At 46.9% G+C, this 23,139-nt stretch overlaps 1 protein-coding gene across 1 annotated transcript in view; it reads right to left on the reverse strand.

The window, feature by feature from the left end:
* LOC147706218 (androgen-induced gene 1 protein-like) overlaps nt 1-23,139 on the reverse strand; it is a 186,514-nt gene that overhangs the window by 115,008 nt on the left and 48,367 nt on the right. The window contains exon 2 of the mRNA XM_086932645.1: nt 4,756-4,899. Within this exon, the coding sequence (XP_086788771.1) occupies nt 4,756-4,899 (144 nt within the window). The remainder of the gene's footprint in view (nt 1-4,755; nt 4,900-23,139) is intronic.

Here is a 23,139-nt window from a genome sequence, read left to right on the forward strand (position 1 = left end):
TATCCTGCTACTCGCACCCTCTGGAGTGGGGAACTGAGCTCTAAAACTGATCTTAAAGGTTCCTGCTGAAGTCTCTGAAAGGAGTCAACAAGCTCCAGGAGGTGGGAGACTTTAAAATGACAACTCCTTTTCAGGTTTCTGTTTATATGTCTTTGAGCCAAGAGGGTACCATTGATACAGACTGGTTATAAGCTATGCGGCCTTCAGGATGTATTAATTATAGTTCCTGTTTCCTGTTGCTGACTTTATCAGCCCACACGCCCTCCCCTCCGAGGACTACATTCTCCTAGGGGACCTCACTTTCCACCTGGAAAAGAACAACGACAGCAACACCACCACCCTGCTGGACAACCTCGCCAATCTTGGACTTAAACAACTGGTAAACACCCCCACCCACCACGCCGGACACACGCTCGACCCAATCTTCTCCTCCAGCAAGCACATCTCCTTCTCTCACGCCACAGGACTCCACTGGACGGACCACAGCTGCGTCCACTTCAACTTCAGAAAGACCACGACCCACCACCACCCACAACAAGTCCTCCGCAGAAACTGGAACAAAATTTCCACCGACCAGCTCACCACATCGCTAAACAATAACCATCCCGCCAAACCATCGGACCCAAACCAAGCAGCCATCAATCTCGCACAATGGATCACCCACTGCGCCGACGAATTAGCACCCTTGAAAAACCATCACAACAAACCAGGAAGCAAAAAAGCCTCCTGGTTCAATGACGACCTCAAGAACTCCAAAAAGAACTGCCGCACCCTTGAGAAAACCTGGCGAAAAAACCCAACCACAGACAACATGACCGCCCTCAAGGACGCCACCCGCAAACACCACCAGCTGATCCGATCCACCAAGAAATCAGCATTCAAGGAGCGACTCGAAAACAACGCCCACAACAGCAAGGAACTCTTTAGCATCGTCAAAGAACTGACCAATTCCAGCGCCGGCTCCAATGACATCACTCCCTCTCAAGACCTCTGCAACTCACTAGCCTCATTCTTCCACAGCAACATCGCTGACATACACAACAGCTTCGGCGACCAGTCCACCGCCCTTACCATCACCGAACTGAAGCCCCCCACCACCACCCTCGGCGCCTGGGACCCAATCAGCACCGAAGACACAATCCACTTTATGAACTCCATTCACTCCGGATCACCTACCGACCCATGCCCCCACCACATCTTCAACAAGGCCAACTCCATCATCGCACCTCATCTCCGGGATATCATCAACTGCTCCCTCAACACCGCTACCTTCCCGGAAAGCTGGAAACATGCCGAACTCTGTGCCCTACTGAAGAAACCCAGAGCAGACCCCACTGAACTTAAGAACTACCGCCCCATCTCGCTCCTCCCTTTCCCTGCCAAAGTCATAGAGAAGGCGTCAACAGTCAGCTTGCCGCCTTCCTCGAGTCCAACGACTCCCTCGACCCCTCACAGTTCAGATTCCGAGCCAAACACAGCACGAGACCGCCCTCATCGCAGCCACAGACGACATCCGAACACTACTCGACAACGGAGAAACAGCTGCCCTCATCCTCCTGGACCTCTCCGCAGCGTTTGACACGGTCTGTCATAGAACCTTTGTACAACGCCTCAGAAACGTCGGGATACAAGGAAAAGCACTGGACTGGATCATCTCGTTCCTCGCCAGAAGAACTCAGAGAGTCCGCCTCCTCCCTTTCAGGTCAGAGGCCACCAAAGTCATCTGCGGGGTACCTCAAGGATCTTCACTCAGCCCCACCCTTTTCAACATCTACATGAGCCCCCTCGCTTCCATCGCACGCCAGCACAACCTCAACATCATCTCCTACGCCAACGACACACAGCTGATCCTCTCCCTCACCAAAGACCCAAACACCGCCAAAACTAACCTACACGAAGGGATGAAAGACGTAGCCGAGTGGATGAAGAACAGCCGCTTAAAACTGAATTCTGACAAGACGGAAGTCCTCATCCTAGGATCATCCCCCTCCGCATGGGACGACTCATGGTGGCCACCGGCCCTGGGCAGCGCACCCAAACCAACGGACCATGCCCGCAACCTGGGATTCATTCTAGACTCCTCCCTCTCGATGACCAGACAAGTCAACACCGTCTCATCATCATGCTTTAACATCCTACGTATGCTCAGAAAGATCTTCCTCTGGATCCCCACCGAAACAAGAAAGTCGGTCACCCAAGCACTCGTCACAAGCCGACTGGACTACGGAAACACCCTCTACGCCGGAACCACAGCCAAATTACAGAATAAACTCCAACGCATTCAGAACGCATCCGCCCGACTCATCCTAGACATACCCCGCCACAATCACATATCCGGTCACCTGAGAGACCTTCACTGGCTCCCCGTCAACAAGAGAATAACGTTCCGCCTCCTCACCCACGCACACAAAGCCCTTTACGACCTGGGACCCAAATACCTCAACACGCGCCTGACCTTCTACACCCCCACCCGCCAATTACGATCATCCAATCAAGCCCTCGCCGCGATTCCACGCATCCGAAGAACCACCATGGGAGGAAGATCATTCTCCTACTTAGCGGCCAAAACCTGGAACTCCCTCCCCACCCACCTCCGCCTTACACAGAACCCCCTCTCCTTCAGAAAACAACTCAAAACTTGGCTATTCGATAAGTAACGACCCCCCTCTCAAGCGCCTTGAGACCCTCTGGGTGAGTAGTGCGCTATACAAATCCTTGCCTTGACTTGACTTGTTATTATCATCCAAAGATTTAACACCTAGGGTGAGTTCCATTAGTGCATCTAGTGGGCAGAGGCTGTGGTAGCCACAGCCAACAAAGCATCATGCCCTCTGCTAACTGGACTATTAGAAAATGTAGAATACAGAACACAGTATCAGCAGACTCATTATGGTAACTGAAGCATTTCTAAGTAGGCATTATGGAATTTGCAAAAGTGTATACTGTAGCCAATAAGGAAGGTGGCAAAGTATGCTCCCCATAGAATCTTAAAAAATTGCAAAGTGTTAGATGGGTATTAAAGATAACTGCACAGTCTGTTAGCAGGAAAATATGGAAACCTATTCCATGTGCTAATAAAAGGGGCATTATGTAAGTTTGTTAAGAGCTATTTAGAAAACTAGGGAATTTGGCTAGTGTGCATACAGGGAGCATTTGGGAAGCTTGCAAAGAAGAGTATACGGACTTTGGGAGTCGCGGCAACATTGGTGTATAGTGCCCCTCTCCGCCTCGGTAGCACCTTGAATCTCATGACTGCTCACCTTGGAACCTTTGGACCTGGATTCTATTCCTAGCTTCAGCACTGCACTAGAAATTGTGTGACTGTGGGCTCCTGTGTCTAAAAATTTACATATCTGAAATACAGTTGTAACACGTGAAATGTAACGTATTGTGTATCATTTAGATGAGCAGAACCTGCAAATGAAATGCCTGATCTAGGATCGTGTCCCAGGACTTTGCTTACATTTCACAAAGTTTTGGCAAAAGATTCCGAGGATGTACCATTTGCCACTAAACTGTCAAACATTTTTAGACTGATCATTATAACCGTATTTAAATCCCAGCAAGATTTTTATAACGGTTACAGACAAAATGGCATTTAAAAAGTCACGTTCGTGGCTACATTTCGCAAGACGTTCTTGGCAGCGACCTCGCATACCCTTTAAAAAGTTGTCTTTAAAGCTTTCCAATTTTTAACAATTTGCTCATCCAATGTGCTTTAGATTAGGTACTAAATTTTGCCAAAATTCTCCGGCAGGCAAAGAATACAAAAAGTTGTCCCTGTTTGTTGCTGGATGTATGTGCCTTAAACTTTTACCTTTTGCATTGTTTTTGAAAAATCTATCTATCTACTTCAATATATGTTGAATAATATAGCAGGGCGATATATTAATTTAAGTCTCAATCATTTTAACAACACATTTACAGCAGGAGGTTCAGTTGTGGTTTGGATTTTTCTCAGTATTTCGTTTCACATCCAAATTTGCTCACCACCCCCAAAGTTTAAGGGGTTCCCGGTCTTAAACCTACAAACACCATCTGAATGCGCAACTGAACTAGCTGGGTACTTTAAATGTAACCTTCAATAGTTTTAAATATGCTTACAGGGGCAGAGCTTCATGGGAGGGGGTGTCTGGAGTGTTACAGCCCCACCCCCAATGTATTTTTTGTTAAATAGTTGGGAACAGGTGCTTTCAGTCTGTTTTGAAAGTCCTCAAAAAAAGTCCTCAAAAGTATTGGTTATTTTACAAGGTATTGTGTTTTCTTTATTAGTACTCCTACCTATCCGCATTCCTCTTCCTTTCCACTGCCCCTTAGGCCTCTCTCATGCACCCTACGTGTCTTGAAGTGTATTTAAACATTATGTGCATGCCTAATTGGCGGAAAATCTGAAGCCCCGGCCCCTCCCCCCCAATCTTACTGACCAAGCTACGCTCCGGTCTGCCTTCTAGCTGACTAAGTTTAACTACTTGTGCCACATATTTAATGCAAAATAATGGATCGCCATCTCCATGTTGTATACGGAATAAACCAATATAATCGGTTTGTTTTAGATTTAGTGTTAGAATCTCTTCTCTATTTTCGACATAGATGCACTTAGACGATGTTGGCATTAGAGTTATTTTTTTTTAAAGTCATATGATCGGTTCAAAGTCCCTGATGGATGTGAGCAGCACAACACCCGACATTGGATCTAAACAGTTAAGGGTCATCGCTGTTAAGGTTCAAAGGTCATCGCTGGTAAGGTTTACTTACTGTGCCAACAGGGAAGGCGAGGACGGAGAACATGCAGTCCCGGAGCAACATCAGGTGACGGCCGAAGCCCCTCTTCCGGTCCGGGTGAAGCAGCAGAACCACGTCGGCGAAGAGACAGAGCCCAAAATAGATGGTTTGCAGAACCTGTGTGGAAGTGTCACTCTTAATCATTCAAAAATAAATGGACAGGGCACACAGTTTCAATAACAAATTAAAAAAGAGGTTCAGGGCAACCCATTACTTATTTTATTTATTTCATGTCCTACAAATTAAACAACATGATAAAATTCACCTACAGATGTTGCAGGAATCCAACATGAAGAACACATGTTGTTGATTATGTTATGTCATTGAATGTTAGGGTGCTGGCTTTTGTGTAGGAGGCAATTATGGCGGCGCAGAGTATTTGGGAGTCGGGGTGAATTCCCAGATGGATCTGCTGGTTCCATCGTAGAGCGGAGTCTGAGTCCGTTTATGGAGGTGTGCTAACAGGAGTCTGATGGGAGTCTGATTCAGTCGATGAAAGTGTGCTAACCGGGTCGGATTCGCATTTGGAAGGTTTCCCAACGGGCGTCTGATTCAGTGGATGAAGGTGTGGTATCCGGAGTCTGATCCTGTCCTTTGAGGTGGTCTAATTGGCGTCTGATTTCGCTCACAATTAAAGGTGTACTAAAAAGTGCTAAAAGAAGTCTGATTCAGTCTATGAAGGTGTGCTAACCTGAGTCTGATTCAGTCTATGAAGGTGTGCTAACTTGTGTCTGATTCAGTCTATGAAGGTGTGCTAACTTGAATCGGATTCCCTCTATGAAGGTGTGCTAACTGGAGTCTGATTCCCTCTATGAAGGTGTGCTAACTGGAGTCTGATTCCCTCTATGAAGGTGTGCTAACTTGAGTCTGATTCAGTCTGTGAAGGTGTGCTAACTTGAGTCTGCTTCAGTCTGTGAAGGTGTGCTAACTTGAGTCTGATTCAGTATATGAAGGCGTGCTAACTGGAGTCTGAGTTAGCTTTACAAAGATGTGCTAACTGGAGCATGATTCAGCCTATGAAGGTGTGCTAACTTGAGTCTGATTCAGTCTATGAAGGTGTGCTAACTTGAGTCTGATTCAGTCTATGAAGGTGTGCTAACTTGAGTCTGATTCAGTCTACGAAGGTGTGCTAACTTGAGTCTGATTCCCTCTATGAAGGTGTGCTAACTGGAGTCTGATTCCCTCTATGAAGGTGTGCTAACTTGAGTCTGATTCAGTCTGTGAAGGTGTGCTAACTTGAGTCTGCTTCAGTCTGTGAAGGTGTGCTAACTGGAGTCTGATTCAGTATATGAAGGCGTGCTAACTGGAGTCTGAGTTAGCTTTACAAAGATGTGCTAACTGGAGCATGATTCAGCCTATGAAGGTGTGCTAACTTGAGTCTGATTCAGTCTATGAAGGTGTGCTAACTTGAGTCTGATTCAGTCTATGAAGGTGTGCTAACTTGAGTCTGATTCAGTCTACGAAGGTGTGCTAACTTGAGTCTGATTCCCTCTATGAAGGTGTGCTAACTTGAGTCTGCTTCAGTCTATGAAGGTGTGCTAACTTGAGTCTGCTTCAGTCTATGAAGGTGTGCTAACTTGAGTCTGCTTCAGTCTATGAAGGTGTGCTAACTTGAGTCTGCTTCAGTCTATGAAGGTGTGCTAACTTGAGTCTGCTTCAGTCTATGAAGGTGTGCTAACTTGAGTCTGATTCAGTCTATGAAGGTGTGCTAACTGGAGTCTGATTCAGCCTATGAAGGTGTGCTAACTTGAGTCTTCTTCAGTCTATGAAGGTGTGCTAACTTGAGTCTGATTCAGTCTATGAAGGTGTGCTAACTGGAGTCTGATTCAGTCTATGAAGGTGTGCTAACTTGAGTCTGATTCCCTCTATGAAGGTGTGCTAACTTGAGTCTGCTTCAGTCTATGAAGGTGTGCTAACTTGAGTCTGCTTCAGTCTATGAAGGTGTGCTAACTGGAGTCTGATTCAGTCTATGAAGGTGTGCTAACTTGAGTCTGATTCAGTCTATGAAGGTGTGCTAACTGGAGTCTGATTCAGTCTATGAAGGTGTGCTAACTTGACTCTGATTCCCGCTATGAAGGTGTGCCAATTGGAGTCCGATTGAGCTTACAAAGGTGTGCTACCTGGAGTCTGATTCAGTCTGGGAAGGTGTGCTAACTTGAGTCTGCTTCAGTCTATGAAGGTGTGCTACCTGGAGTCTGATTCAGTCTATGAAGTTGTGCTAACTGGAGTCTAATTCAGCTCAGCTAGGTGTGCTAAGTGAAACTGGAGTCTGATTGAGCTTTAAAAGGGAGTGCTTACCAGAGTTTGACTCAGCTTACGAAGGTTAGGGAGTTGTTCTAAGTGGAGTCTGATTCATTATCCCTCAGCAGTTACGTGAATTTGTGACTGTTCTTGGTTTTTGATGGAGGAGGAAGGAGTCAACAAGAAAACATACACACGAGATTACTAGTATCGGTGGTGGTCGGTGCTGTGATGTAATCACAGGAAGTGCGGCTTCTTTGCTGTCAGGATAGTAAGGTTTATGCTACTACTGTTGTTCACAACACCAATTTCTAAAATAGATCATGGGAGGTCCATGTGTGCCCCATGATGCACAATCGGCTATGGATGTTAGGAGAGGGTTTACAGTGCTGAGGCGTGGAACCTATCAAAATCCATTATGAGAAGTTAATCACCAAAAGTCTGCATAAACTGAAGGTTTTTGTCTGCCCAACATCATAAACGAAGAAAAGTACCCTCATTAAAAAATATACCTCCTCTTATTTAATTAGCACCATATTTTTCTGGTGTCAGTCAACAGGCAATAACAGACAAGAACCTACCAAAGAAAGATGAATGGAGTATAGTCACCCCTCATGTCCAAAGTATATTTCATATAAGTGCACAGTGCTCGATTCCACACTAGGTGACAAGGGTACAAATTCAGTGGCGGCACCTCCACTACGGCGAAGGAGCGACGCCCAACCGCCTGCAGAGGCAAACGAAAAATAAAATGATCTGAATGCAGATCATTTTATTTTTCGTCCTGTGGCTGAGTCTTGGGGGCGGGGCCACAGCACTGCAGTAGGTGGAGGAGGAGGAGTGGTGGGCCCTGCTATCAGTGCGCATAACGGTTTGGACAGCGGTTTTAGGACGGCCAAACCGCCATGCACACTAGCACTCTCCAACCCAGCTGTGTTCCTGGGTGGAGAGATCAGCAGGCACAGGCTCCCAGCTCCCGGTAGAGTGCAAAACAAGCACGCTACGCCCAATTGAGACACTGCTCTCATGGTGAGAGCAGGCTTGGGATTGGCCGCTGGGCAAGGTGGAAGCTTCAACCTGTTCATTCTTTTAAAATAGTTTCTGCAACCCTGCGCTCCACCCCATCCCCCCCTCCTCTCACCCATGGGCTGCCACCCAACCGCCCCCGCTAGCTCACCACATTTCCCTTACACCAACCACTACTGGTCCAAACCACTCAGCTACTTTATCGCAAGTGGAATTCGACATTCACTGATATATTTTTTGGGGTTGCATACCCTCTAGGAAGGGGAGAAACAGTCCAGTTCGCCGATTTTTTTTATTTGAGCATTTTGAAAAATAATAAACAAGAAACTCTTTTCCAAAATGTGCAAGAACCATATTTTAAACAAGGAAAAGCATCAACTCAAACATCAAATTAATGTGGCTTTCCCTTTGGTAATTAGTTTGCAGTCTAATATGTTTAACTTAGGTTGTAAAAAACTTCCATTTTTTTTTTTACTTCCTGCAAAGATTTGCTTTTATTTGAAATTAAATATATTTCAAATTCTTAACTATGTTTTTTTATATGTACAAGTTGAGATGGGAAGTCCTTGGTAATAGCAACGTGCTTGGGAATTGTTGCGTTCTAACTGAAATAAATGAACTGGACATGAACACAGTACTGGTCTCCAAATGCAGTAAATATTTTATTTGAGTGTTGTCTTCTCGACGATCACGTAATTGTGTGAACCGAGTTCCAAGCCACCTCAAGAGGATATCAGGAAACAGCCTGTTTTTGTATTCCCTGGTCTGAGATGAAAGATAAATCTAATTTAGCCCTTGGCTTTAGGCCTGTATCATCCCAAAACTGGAGCACAACATGTGAGTTTATATCCTGCAAGCTGTGAGTGGAAAGAGAGACAGAGCACGATAATACTAGACGTGAGCAAAATTATACATGTGTAATTTTAGGAATCCCCCATTATTCTTTCTACGCAAAATTCCCAAAATGATATTACGCCTCTTAGTGTAGTTCCGCAACATGCATGGTAAACGTTTACTGCAAAAGTGCCATTCACAATCAAAATTTTACGTGAACGAATGGGAACAATAGAACGTAAACGGCTGTTCTTTCCAGTTCTTTTGCTTTTTTGCACTACTGTTAACAGAAAATATACCCTTGCTTGCATCAAATATTTAAACAAGGACGCATTTTGGGCTAAAATATAGCGTGCAATGACAGATTTGTATTTTGCATAATTATGTGTAATTGCGTTTTGATAAATAAAAGCAAATGGTGTGAATTTCGCAAACTGATAGAAAATACTCCAATTGACCATATTCATAATAGAAAATACTCCAATTGACCATATTAATAATAAAATAATTTCTATTTGTAAAGCGCAAACATATCACTCCCATAAAGGTTTCAAGGCGCTGGGGGCTGTTGAGGAGATTAAGTCAGCTATTGTGTAGAGTCCCATAGTGCTGAGCTGAGCTGTGGCTGGGGCTTGAACAGTGAGCTTCGCGCACCAGAGTCAGTCGTTCTGGCCACTCCGCCACACCTCTCCCAGCTGTGCCACACCTCTGCCCGCTGCGCCACACCTCTCCCATTCATGTGCATCATTCCACCATTCTTCCCAGAAATTAGAAGAAAATACCCAGGAGCTATAGGGAATAAAGTAGTATATGGTGCAGTTTCATGAAGCTTCACCAGCAACTCTTAGAAAAGGAAAAGATAGCGATTGGATAAGAAAGTCTCCCAATAGACAACTTTTAGCTACGTCACTTCTTTGGATTGGGCAAGGTGGCTAACTTTAGACATTTTCCTCACATTTCTGAGAGAGAAAGTTCCAGAATCTGCAGGGATCCACAAAATTCAAACCACCAAGCGTTCCCATTCTTCTACTAATAAAAAAGCTACCCTTGTTTTGTGGCTGCACCTACAGCGTATGACAGGAAGGCCCCAAAACCTAACGTTGAGACATAACATTTTTGGCATGAAAAACAACCTTCCTTGACGAGGTGGACAGCTGCCATATTTGTGTAAGGCTCAACCGCAACCCAGGGAAATCTATCCATCCGAGACATTACGGAAAACTAGACAGCCAGGGAAGTCCAGTGGGGTGTAAATCATGTAGATCCCACTGTGATTTTGTTTTTACCCAAAATGCCTTGCAAACCTCAAACCTTGGCTGCAAATCACACACTTTCCTCACATTTCTGCAAACAAATTTTCCGGAATCTAAGAGGATTCACAAAGCATTCCAACACTTCTGTTAAACAGTATACAAACCATAACATCCACTTGTGTGGCTGGGTCTCTTTCCCACAGAGTGATTCATCACTGGTTTTGACATTTACTTTCTGTACTGCTTTCTCAACCACCTAATGTGGAAATTATTTCTCTCTGAACCTCTCCACCATAATATTTTTCCCTTTTTGTCAAAAATCTTTTTATTGAGCAGCAAACAGAGCATAACAAAAAGGTGGTTGACCTCACAGCTACCTGAGGACGCGCAGTCTCCGGGATTGCAAAACAGTCCGCTATGGTGGGTTCAGCTTCACAAGACCCCAGATCCTACCACCCCCCACTCTTGAAATGAGTTATGCTAATTTAAAGAAAACAAAACTCAGAGAGGTTCGGCAACCCAAAAATGGACCTCTAAACACCCAACCCCCACCTCCCCAAAACAACCCCCCCCCCGGTGGTGAGTAGACTGTATTAAGAAAGAAAAGGTAAATAAATCATGAGGCAGTTTTATCCTGGCATAGTGACTAGTGGGAAGCTCAAGGCCTTCTCAAAGCATACCCTAGGGGTTGCATTAGTTCAAAGTGACCAAGGGAAAACCTATATTTGGAAAAGGTGCATGGCCCGCACAGTCGGAGGGCAAACAGCAGAAGGCCGACCCTGAGACAAGAAGGCAACCAGTGGACCCCAACTGAGCTCGAAGTCCTTGAAATTGTCCCGAAATATATGTCTGCAAGACGTTCCATGGAAAGTATTCTCCACAGTCGGGCATGCCACAGTGATGTCGTCGGAGTTTCCATCTTCTTCCATGCAGCCGCTATGGTAAGCTTGGCCGCCCCCAGACACGTCCACATAAACGCCTTGTCGGCTTTGGTTTAGTGGTCCAAAGTTGGATCTCTAACTCCAAGGAGAGCAAAGTCTATGGAGGTCGAGAGAGTATAACCCAGCATGTCCTTGATATGAGATAGGATCTCGTCCCAGAATGGCCGGATCTTTGGGCAGTCCCACCATATATGCCTGAAGTCCCCCTGAAGCCCACACCCCAGCCAGTAGAGATCCGAAGTGCCAGGGAAGATTCGTCGGAGCTTTGTGGGGTATAGGTACCAATTGTGTAGTGTTTTGTAGTGAGCCTCTCGAAGAGCCATGGACTTGTTATGTTTTGCAATGTCCCTCCAGATGTGTGCCCATTACATCTCGGATATATCCCTATCTAAAACTCGCTCCCAAAAAGACATATACCTCGAGAATGCAGTGTGTGCTGCAGCAAGCCATAGAGAGCAGAAATCGTGCCTTTCATGGAGCCTGCCCTATAAATCACCAACTTTCCCATGTCCGTAAGATCCCCAAGAGCCGCCTCTCGAATGTGAGGTGTTGTGACCCAGTGATTAAGCTGGATATAGTGGTAGTGTTCACTCTGGGGGATTACGAATTCCTTTTTACACCTATCAAACGTCAGGACCTCGCCATTATGAAACATATCAGATAATTTAAGGCATCCCCCTTCCCTCAAACAATCAAAGGACCCCCCATGTAGTGCCGGAGGAAAAGCCAGATTAAAATAGATAGGTATGTGAGAGGAAGGGAATGAAGTCCAACCCTCCCTGCTTGTAATTCTGTCCCAGACAGTCAGGGTCGTGCGGGTGGGGGTGCTAATATATGCATTGGGAGGACGATATTTTTCCCTTTTTGAAAGATTCATCATTCCTACAAATCTGTCACATATGTAACAATTCCCCATAAGAGATACTTCACATGCACAATGACAAGCACTTCCCAGTAGCAAGGCATTTCCACAAACACCACTAGGGAACAAAGACCTCTTACAGTTCTTTAGGACAGATAGAATCACGCAATACAAACTGTGTCAAGATAGGGAACTCCATTAAAGACGTTTGGACAGTAGTGGCTCCTGGAGGGAGTGCTGCGGGTCAGCGGGGCGGGGGAAGAGCAGGGTGGGGGTAGTAAAGTACGGCATTCAGCCGAACAAAGGTAAGTAAACAAATAAATAAATAAAATCAATTTCGTTGGGCCCTTGCAGGTTATCATGCCGTTACGGAGGACCATGACCCGTTTTAGATGGTACACTTGGAACTCCTAATCTGGATGCTCCTTCAAATACAAGATACCACTAGCTCTCATTCATTCGTTTTTCTGACTTTGGATATTTATAGGATTCTGATACTGCTACTGCTATAATCTCAATTTATCCATTCAAGGCCTATTTTGCCTTTCAGAGGTTTTTTATATATACCTCCTTCTTTACAACTGCATCAAATGTAACCACTCTGTTGGATTTTCTGGCGCCCTGACGAAGTCCCCTAGGGGGACGAAACGCGTTGGCGGTTTGCCAGTTTTAAGACTGAAATCCAATAAAGAAGCAATTTTGGAATAGATCTGGTTGGATTGATTTACTTCACATCAGGTGCACCTTCCCTCTTCTTCTGTAACAATTTCTTTGTGTGAGCTGCATTGCCAAATGCGATGCAGCGCGCGCAACAAAATTAATTTTATTTATTTATTTTTTAACTTACCTCTGTTCGGTCATATGCCGTAGTTTACTACCCCCCACCCTGCTCCTCCCCCACCCCGCAGCACTCCCTCCAGGAGCCACTACCGCGTTTGGAAACTTGATACATTGTTGATTCAGAAACAAAACTCCCTATGGGGTTGAAAAGTATAGAATACCTGGGTATACATCTAGGCTAATGCCCACAAATTGCTTGCTAGATGTTGCCTTGGCACAGTATGATTAAAAGGTTAAAGGTGTGTGCATGTTTAACATGGTGTGTTATTTTTTTTGCAAAGAGACAGGAGAGAACTGGACTCCAATTCTTAAGTCGGCATACTCAATTGGATAGAACTACTTCTTGCCACGAGTATGGTTTGACTTTGATATAAGCATAGGAAGTGTTTATTCCTAAGCGAGAAGATGATTTTTCCCCAGAAGTGCAGATGCTGGTGAAAGGTACATGTTGGGAAACATCTATGTGATCACTGGGCCATAGCCCACTTGGTAAATGATCCTGTCAGCCCATGATATGTACAATATAGCCTCACATGCCATGCCATTATGAACCCTTCTAATGATGCTTATGGGTCACACATCAAGCGTAATAATGAGTATTTGGTTTACTGACAATAACAAGGCGCTCACTGGGTTGTAGCCCACTCATGCAAGAGGCTATCAACACAGTAAATGAAAAAAGTCTTCTTATATGTCATACCAGTATTACCTCTCTAAATTATTTGATTTACAAACTTCTAAAGCACACGAATGCCCGTAAGCGTCTTGACGCTAGCATAGTTAAGAAACCAAACCCAGAAACACTAATAGTGGGCAAATAGACTGCCCACATTAAAAGGGAGAGGAGAACAACCAGGCCTTTGAATATTTGCAGAAGCAGAGCAGAATAGTCTGATTTATTACATCCTGGGGCAGCCTGTTAAATGCTGCTTATGGGTCTCACATGGAGCATATTAAATAGCATTTGGGTTACTTTACCAGATGTAGGACCTTTTCTGTGAAGACCTTCTGATGAGAATATTTTTTTATTCTGATGATCCTGTTTCTTGTGGATATGAATACCGACTCACAATCTGTTGGTCACACAAAAGACTTTACCCGCGATCACCCAGAATGTAAAGATCAGATCAGAAATACGTATCTGTAGGGAATACCATTCCAAGATCATTCATAATCCACTTCTCACTTTGCAATTGTTGTATGTTAATAAAGTAACACATATATCAGTGATGTCATTTGAGATGTCATCAATTATATTACTGACCATGTCATGAGTGATGCAATATGTGAGGTCATAAGCAGAGAATTGCAGGGACGCACGTTATAGTTAACTCAGGTAACTATAACGACTGAATTTCTGTTTTTTTGTGAATTCCTAAGGTTTTTTAAAAAGGTTTATAAATCTTTTTATTGAGACATCAACAATAAATGAGCATCAGGTGACAGTTTAAACTTTTGCCGATTACATCATTACTTTCCATATATCAAGAAAATACGATACAGAATATTGATAGTGGATCACGGGGACTCGTGCACCTCTACATCATCTTGGCGTATCGTAGGTACACAGATATCTCCACGGTGGTGATTCCAATTCTCCCAAACTTTCCCCCACTTTGCAGGACACCCTCTAGCCGCATATACTGAGCGCTCTCTAAACTTGCACCAATCCAAATCCTCCACCCACTTCTCCACCCGGGGCACTTGACTTGCTCCCCACAACTGTGCAATATTATGCTTCGCTACCATGCATGCCAGCGTCACCCACTGTTTTCTATACGTATTCAGATCTGTGGGCTCCCAAACATTCAGGATACACCTGCGGGCCTCTGGCCTGATCTCAACCCCCAGGACCTCCCTTATCTTATTGTGGATCTTCTCCCAATATGTCTGCACCGGTTTCCTCTCCACCACCCGTTAAGAGGAAACCGCCTCCTGCCAATCCTGGTCATCAAATTCCAGCCCATCCTCATCTCAGCGTGTTTTTATAGGTGCCAACGGGTCCTCCATGTTGTTTATGAGCTTTCTATATATTAGAGAGATGGTCCTCTCAGGGAGGTGACCGTCCAATACCCGGTCTTCAAGGGGGGAGGCGTTGGGGAGCAGTGTATCTTTGGTAAATGTGTATAAGTAGAGCATGCTTAGTCTGAAGGAAGCAGTAATGTTCCCGGTCATGTAGGTGAAATTGGTCCTGAAGAGATTGAAATGTATGGACTGGGCCCCCCAACAAACATCTTTAATCTGTGTGATCCCAATGAGGTCCCATTTATCAAACCTTTTAGACTTCCATAGACTGCCCAGTTTCTCCGAGCTCCGCAACAGGGTGGCGAGTGTCAGCCTCCCCTCCCATTTCAGATAGTTGTTGACCGCATGCCAAATGCGAGTGCTGTGGGTCCCGCTAGGGGGAAGCGGTCAGGCCTGGCAGAGTGCTCTCGTAAAGTCGCCCTTTGGCACCTGCCAGCGGTCCATAGCATACCCCGGGTCTCCGGGGGGACCGTAGACAGCGTGATTTACCGCTGCCAACTGCGAGACCCAATAGTCCGTAGGTCAGGTAGTTCTATCCCCCCGTCGTACCACGGAAGAGTGAGTTTAATGAACGCAATATGGGGCTTGCCGTCCCACAGAAGCTGCCTCTGCAGGGACTCTACATCTTTAAAGTAAGAGGCTGCAACCGGGTCCATTGCATTTTGAAGTGCGTACAAAACCCGGGGAAGGGCCAACATTTTAAAAAGCACTGCTCTACCCAAAAGGGAGAGTGGCAGCGCCTTCCAGCGCGCCACGTCTCCCCTGAACCGAGTCAGTGGGGGCCTCAGATTATTAGCAAATCCCAATATCGGGTCTAGCGTAATATAGACACCGAGGTATTTAAACCCCACCGGTTCAAGCCGAACCGGGCAATTATGGGGATTTACCGGCGGGTCTCCCCCGAGTATAAAAAGAACCGACTTTGACCAATTAACTGCAAAGCCAGAGTATCTCCTAAAAATCGCAAGCACATCCAGGATACACATCAGAGATCCCCTCGGATTAGTAAGATAAAGCAAGATATCATCAGCATATAGTGAAATCTTGTCCTCCCAGTCCAACGTCCAGCGCAGGCCACAAATTGACCGGTCCCACCTAACCCAAGCCGTGAGCGGCTCCAGGGCCAAAGCGAAAAGGAGTGGGGACAGGGGACAACCCCGTCTCGTACCTCTGCCAAGGGGAAAGTCAGAGGATTTTCGATTATTCACAACAACTCTGGCCAGAGGGGCCCGTATAAGAGATGTATCCAGTCTATAAACTCGGGTCCAAAGCCCATCTTCCCCAATACCGCAAATAAATAATGCCATTCAATCCTATCAAAGGCCATAGTGGCATCCAAAGACACCAATACCGTCGGTTCCTGAATCGGGGGGGACCTGCCCAGCACCCCATGCAGCCGGCACAAATTGAGGGCTGTATCCCGTCGTGGCATAAAACCGGATAGATCCGCATGTATCAGAGAGGTGAAAACCTTGACCAGCCTTGTCGCCAATAGTTTCGCCAAGACCTTTGGCTCGGCGTTCAGCAGAGAGATGGACCTATAGGATGAACAAATAGTGCTGGGTTTGCCCGCCTTATGGGTGACTACAATATTGGCCACTCGTTGATCGTACGGCAGCTGTCCCCTCTCCCTGCTCTCCTCGTACATAGAGCGGAGGAACGGAGCAAGACGGTTGGCGCTTAACTTATACAGTTCAATGGGAATACCGTTTGGACCCGCGGCTTTCCCTGACTGTACTCCCCTTATGGCCTGTGCCACTTCGTCGTCAGTTAGCGGCGAGTCCAGATATTTCTGACTTTCTTCCGATAGCTCGGGTAATTTGATGTCTCTAATCATTGCACTATTTTCAGCCTCGGTATATCTCCCCGCGGAGGTATACACCTCACTACAGTACTGCAGTCCTGGCGGAACATAAACAGAAACAAAAGTGACCGTCCTCCCCTCCCACTGTCCGGAAACTCCAATGTACCTGCCGCGCTTGTCAACCCATGTAGCCTGTATAGTCGTGGGAAAGGAATTTTTAACCAAGATGCCGACCCCCCTTGACCCAGAAGTGAACCCTGCATGAGCCACCAATTCATAGCCTCCTTTATGCAACGCCATACAAAGGTTCTCTACTAAATGTGTCTCTTGTAGTATCGCAATATCCGGTGAGTGTCTTCGAATAAATTGGCTGACCATCCCTCTCTTTATCTTGCCATTCACATTCCAGATAAGCACACTTATCCCAGATCCTTGTCTATCGTTCGACATTGCATATTTATGGAAATAGTCTATTGACATTGTTGTCACCTGATGCTAACAAAACCATACAGAACACAAACAGCTCCTTGGACATAGAGCTCAAAAAGGCTGCCAAACCCCATCCCCCCACCCTGCACCCCTGCTCATGGCTTGCGCCCAACCCCAAATGGCAGTGTGCCTGTCGCCCCATAAACTAAACTACTGACTAACTAAAAGTAGAAAAAGGAAGGGGTCAGGACTCCGTCAACCCCCCACCCCCTTGAGTAACCACCCCGCTCTGAGTCAATGCCCAATGATATTCCCAGGGCCAAAGTACAAACAACACATGTGGGCTGGGCCCCCTACCAGACACTATCAGAAAGTCTCAGGTAGCCTGCGGCCATTATCATTCCTTTTCCTGCGATTCGTCTCCTCCATCACGGTCCTGCCTCTCCAGTCCGCTCAGAGGGCAGCTCTTCAACCAGTCCGAAGCCACCTCCGGGACCTGAAGAACCAAACCTTCCCTTCAGCCTCCACCCGCAACCGGTCCGGAAACATCATTGCGTATTTCAGTCCTGCATCTCTGAGCTTCTTCTTTACTCCGAGGAAACTTTGGCGCTGCTTCTGGAAAGTCTGGGTAAAATCCGGGAAAAAAGAGAGCGTGGCGTTTTCATAACGAAGGGGACCTCCCGATCAGGAAGCCTGCCGGATAGAGACTCTGTCCCTAAAGTTTAACACCCTAGCATTCATTGGGCAGGGGGGCCACCGGCTTGGGTCTCCCCCCAGGCACTCTATGAGCTCGCTCGATCGTGAAGAAGTTGCCCTGCCCCTTGGGCTTTAGATGATTAAGGATGATATCCTCAACGAATAGGTCAGGGGCCGGGCCTTCGGCCTTCTCGGGAACTCCAGTAATACGGACATTGTTGCGTTGGGCCCTACCTTCATACTCATCGAGCTTCCGGTTAGTCAGGGCGCCGGCGGCCTTAAGGTCTCGAACCGCCTGCTGGAGTGCAACGTCGTTCGTTAGGCTGGTGGTCTTGATATCCAATGACTTAACTTTCTGGCTCGCCTTAGTGAGGTCAGCTCGAATGAGATTGACCTCGATGGTGACCGCATCCAACTTATTGTCCAGCAATTCCATTTTTTGACCCAGGGAGGATTTCACACCGTCTATTGCTGTCCTAAGGTTTTTTAATTCTATTTGCTATCTATAACGTGCTTGTAACCTTTGGTTTCTTCAGTGAATTTCTAATGTTTTTCAACTAGCAGTCACATTTGCAGAGTGATGGAGAAAGGGGGTTGGGACTCTGACCACCTCTCAGGGATACAACGGTGTAGGACTTACAGGAGGTGCCAGGAGGGCTTCTAGGCCTACATGGTCCTCTGGGGCAAGGGGACTTTATCCCCAAACTAGTAGTGCACAGGGAGGCATGTTTGCAGAGTGGTGGGGAAAGGGGGCGTTGCCACTGACAACTTCTCAGCAATGTTGCTCTGCGGGACTTACCGGAGGTAACAGGAGGGGTAGTTGGCCCCCAAGGATGTCCTTGTGGGCCAACTACACCTCCTATTACCTCCAGTAAGTACCATACAGCAGGATTGCTAAAATCTGATAGCAGACCACGCCACCTTTCTCCAACACTCTGTAAAAGCACCTCCTAATGTACTACTATATGAGGATTACGTCCCCTTGGTTATTGAGGGTACTTGGGGACCAACTAGCCCTTATTGTACCTCTAGAAAGTCCCACACAGCTGGATTGCTGAGATGTGGTCAGAGGCCACACCCCCTTTCTCCACCACTTTGCAAATGTGCCTCAAGGCGCACTGCTGCTTTGGGAAAGAAGTCCACTTTAGTACTGATGCTCTCAGGAGACAAGGGGGTGTCATCCCCCCACCAGCAGTGCACAAAGTTGTGCGTTTGCAAAGGGGTGCAGAAAGGGTAGTAGCCTCTGACCACCTCTCAGTAATCCCACTGTGTTGGGCTTACTGGATGTAACAGGGGATCTTGTTGGCCCCTGTGGACCTTCAGCAGCCAAGGGACTTCATTCCCCATTCAGCAGCACCCCAGAAGGTATGTTTGCAGAGTTTTGGAGAAAGGGGACGGAGCATCAGTGATTTGACAGCTTTTTTCCCTATTTATTTTTTTAGGAAGGAGGGCATTTTGGGCCATGGGGGCCCCATCAGTCAGGGCTTGGCCCATTTTTTGTATTGCTGGAATAAAGGGATGGGGGCCCACCTCCTGAGGCCGATTTCGTCTCAGGGACCCTATGCCTCGGGCCAGGTCTTCATAAATATATATTTTTTTTTTAAAGAGAGGGGGGCAGCCCCCCTCCCCTGGGACCAGGCCTTCACCTTCTTTCTTTAATTGGGAAGGGGGCCATTGTGGCCCCCTAACAGGCCAATATTGTCCTGGGGACCCCAAGCCCCTGGGCACTACCGGGGGGGCCGCTAGGCCCCCGCAGTCCCTGCCGGCTCCCTGCCTCCTGCGTTAGCCAACATTGCTTTTGGACAGATGGAGCCACAAACATGCAGCTCACTCCATGCTACAAAACTCTACTCCACTCTACAACTCTCTACGAAGTCCCTCTATGCCACTGCATGGCACTTTATTCCACTCAATTCTACAACACACTACTCCACTCTTCTCCATTCTGTGACACTCTATGCCACTTCACTTTACGCCACTCGACTTAACAACACTCTACGCCATTCCACACCACTCCACTCTATGCCACTCTACTCTACGACAATCTAATCCACTCTGCTTTACAACACTGTACTCTACACACCTTCTACACCCCTCCACTCTGCTCTACACCACTCCACGATACTCTATGCCATTCCACTCTACAACATTCTACCACACTCTGTCCCGCTACTCTATGCCCTTCTACTCCATGACATTCCACTCAACTCTTCACCACTCCACAATACTTCACTTTCCGGCACTCTCCTTTACCCCACTAGCTTTTAGCCATGCTCGAAAACAGCTACGCTGGTGTACAACATGGTTGAAACATATTGGCACAGCGAATAGCTCGTGCATAGGCAAGATCTATTGGCTTTGCTAATGCTTGTTCTACGCTTGTCACAAAAACCAAATCAAGCCTACTATACTAAGCATAAGCTTTCCCATAAGGCAGCCATTACATATACAGTCATGTAATACAAAGACAATTACAATTGGCAAAACAATATACAATCTATATCTTGAGGGCCTAACAAAGATTGTCACAGTTCGGTTCTACCCCCAGGGTTTGCCAGAGGAGGTAACAACACCTGTACCTTTGCTTCATACAGTAATCTGCGAGACTGCATGAAATGAAATAGTCAACAGGCTTCAACAGACTGTGAATTAATAATTCTAAGTAAGGCCTGGAGGCTCAGATTAGGTCTCTCTTTCTTTTACTGAACTTTTACAACAAACAATCAAAACATATTAAAGCAAAAACTACATTTCCCATGATTCCTATTAAATCATGCCTGTCCAACAACCACCATATACGGGCAGCCCCGCCTTGACTGCCTCCATGGAGGAGCCAACAACAACAATGGATACAACAGTAAGATCTATCCTGTCATCACCTCTCAGTTTGGGCTGGGGAGGGGGAGGAGGTTACTCCTATTCGCACACAAATGGGCAGAGATATCGGCAGACCAGGGAGTACTGGAGATCATCCAAGTGTACCACATAGAACTCTACAGAACCCCGGCAGAGGCTGTGAGACTCCGTCCTCTGTCCTTTTCCACCCAAGAGAGGTTACTGATAGACCAAGAGGTGCAGGACCTTCTGACAAATAACGTGATATGCTTCTAAGACCTTCAACACAGAGGTTTCCTCAGCAATCTGTTTCAAGCCGAGAAGAGGGACGGGTGATTATGCCCGGTGATCAACCTCGGGTCGTTCAACGAGTGGCTGGTTTCCACCATTTCAAGATGGAGGGTATTTAGCTCCTCAGGGATCTGCTTCTCCAGGATGACTGGTTAGCGCGTCTAGATCTCAAGGACACCTACCTGACGTTCCCCATCTTCCTGCCACATTGCAGGTACCTACAATTTGAATGGTGAGAGCAGATCTTCGAGTTCCAGACTCTCGCGTTCTGCCTATCTTCGGCACCTTGATGCTTCACGAAACTCCTCAAACCAGTAGTGGAATACCTCCGGACTCTGGGCATTAGGTTAATCATGTACCTGGACTACATCCTGCTGATGGACTACTCACAAGACCTCTTAGTGGCCAAACTGAACATCACCATATCTCTCCTCAAAACCTTGGGTTTGTCATAAACCAAAAGAAGTTGGATCTGGCGCCTCAACAGATCATGACCTTTCTGGGGTTCCGCTTAGACTCCAGGGTGGCGACTCTGAGCTTGGCAGACCAGAAAACAACCAAGATCAAGAAGGAACGGAAGAAGGTTCTCAGAAGGGACAGAATTTCCCTGCAACAACTGGCCAGGGTGGTTTGCGTATGATCATCCTCAATACAGGCCATCTTCCCGGGACCACTACACTATAGAGCCCTCCAGAGGCTAAAGGCAGCTCATCCTCGGAGGTGCCTTACTTATTTGGATCTGGTGACCCTGACGTCGGAGTCCAGGATGGAGATGCAGTGGTGGATAGACCACATGGAGGCTTGGAATGTGTGGGCAATATTCGGCTCCCGTCCAGACCTGGTGTTATAATCGGACGCCACCTGTCTGGGTTGGGGAGCAAGGTGTGGCTCCATCTCCATGGGAGGCAGCTGGACTGAGGAGGAACTGACCCGTCACATCAGTTGTCTTGAGCTACTGGCGGGCTCGTTTGCTATTCAATCCCTCACGAGGGACAAGATATTGTGCTGCGTACTCTTGATGACGGACAACAAGACGGCAGCTCAATATATCAATCGGCTAGGTGGTACCCGTTCACATGTTCTGGCGGACCTAGCCAATTACTTTTAGCATTACGCCCTCCAATGGGAGATTTCGGTGATGGGGGAATACCTTCCAGGAGCACTGAATTCAGTGGCACATGTGAACGCCAGGTATCTAAGGGACGCCAGCGACTGAAGACTCTGTCCAGGAGAATTTCAGGCTCTCATGTTGCTCTGGGGTCCATGCCAACCCCAGCTGGACCTCTTTGCCTCCAGATAGAACACCCAACTTTCAGGCTATGTCAGCTGGAGCCCGGATCTGGGGGCGGAGGCGGTGGACGCCTTCCTGCAAGATTGGTCGACAACTTAAGCCTATGCCTTCGATCCCTTTCTATTTATCCAGTGGGTGGTGGCTCAGGTCAGGCGTCAGCAAGCCTCTCTGGTGTTGATCACTACAATCTGGCGCTCACAAGCATGGTTCCCTTCTCTCCTGGAGCTTGCATTAGCAGCGCCGGTACGTCTACCATCGTTTGGCGGGATCTTGACAGATCCCAACGGCCATCTTCATCCTCTGCTCCTCCAGGGCCATCTTCATCTCATGACATGGCAGATTTCTGGCGACGCTGGTAGAACGTCAGGCTTTTGCAATGAGCTGAATTCCTCCCCCAACAGGCATGAGCCCCTGGAACTACCAAGAGGTACAAATCGGCTTGGAGAAGATGGGTGCATTGGTGTGTAGAGAACCACCTGGATCCCGTGGGCACCAGCGTTACCAATGTCATAAACTTCCTGGCAGAATTCTCCCAAGAGGATTTGTGATACTACACCATCAACTCCTTCAGGTCAGTTATCTCAGTGGGCCAAGTAAATTCCTCAAGGGTATCAGGATGTCTTGTCCTCCAGGAGCCCCGATACACGGGCCTGTGGGACGTCAATCAGGTCCTGCATTTACTAATATCGTGGCAGAACAATCAGTACCTTTTTAGGAAGACAATATCAGCGAAGCTGGAAATGCTGCTATGTCTCTTTTTTTTAAAAACCGTTTTTATTGGCATTTTTCTCCAAACTGAACATTGCAGTCACCTCTACAATAAAGTGCATTATGCATTTCCCCCCTGCTCCCGCCGCCCCCCCCCCCCCATTCATTACCCATAGTGAGGCATACAGTTCACATACAAAGGTGATCACAAGGTGGGTTCTCCATAGTACCATCAGCATTTCAATTATCATAAAGTCTCTTTGTCCTCCAATATACACCTC

The sequence above is a fragment of the Lissotriton vulgaris genome, chromosome 7 (genome assembly GCF_964263255.1).
Source record: "Lissotriton vulgaris chromosome 7, aLisVul1.2, whole genome shotgun sequence".
NCBI classification, from domain to species: Eukaryota; Metazoa; Chordata; class Amphibia; order Caudata; family Salamandridae; genus Lissotriton; species Lissotriton vulgaris.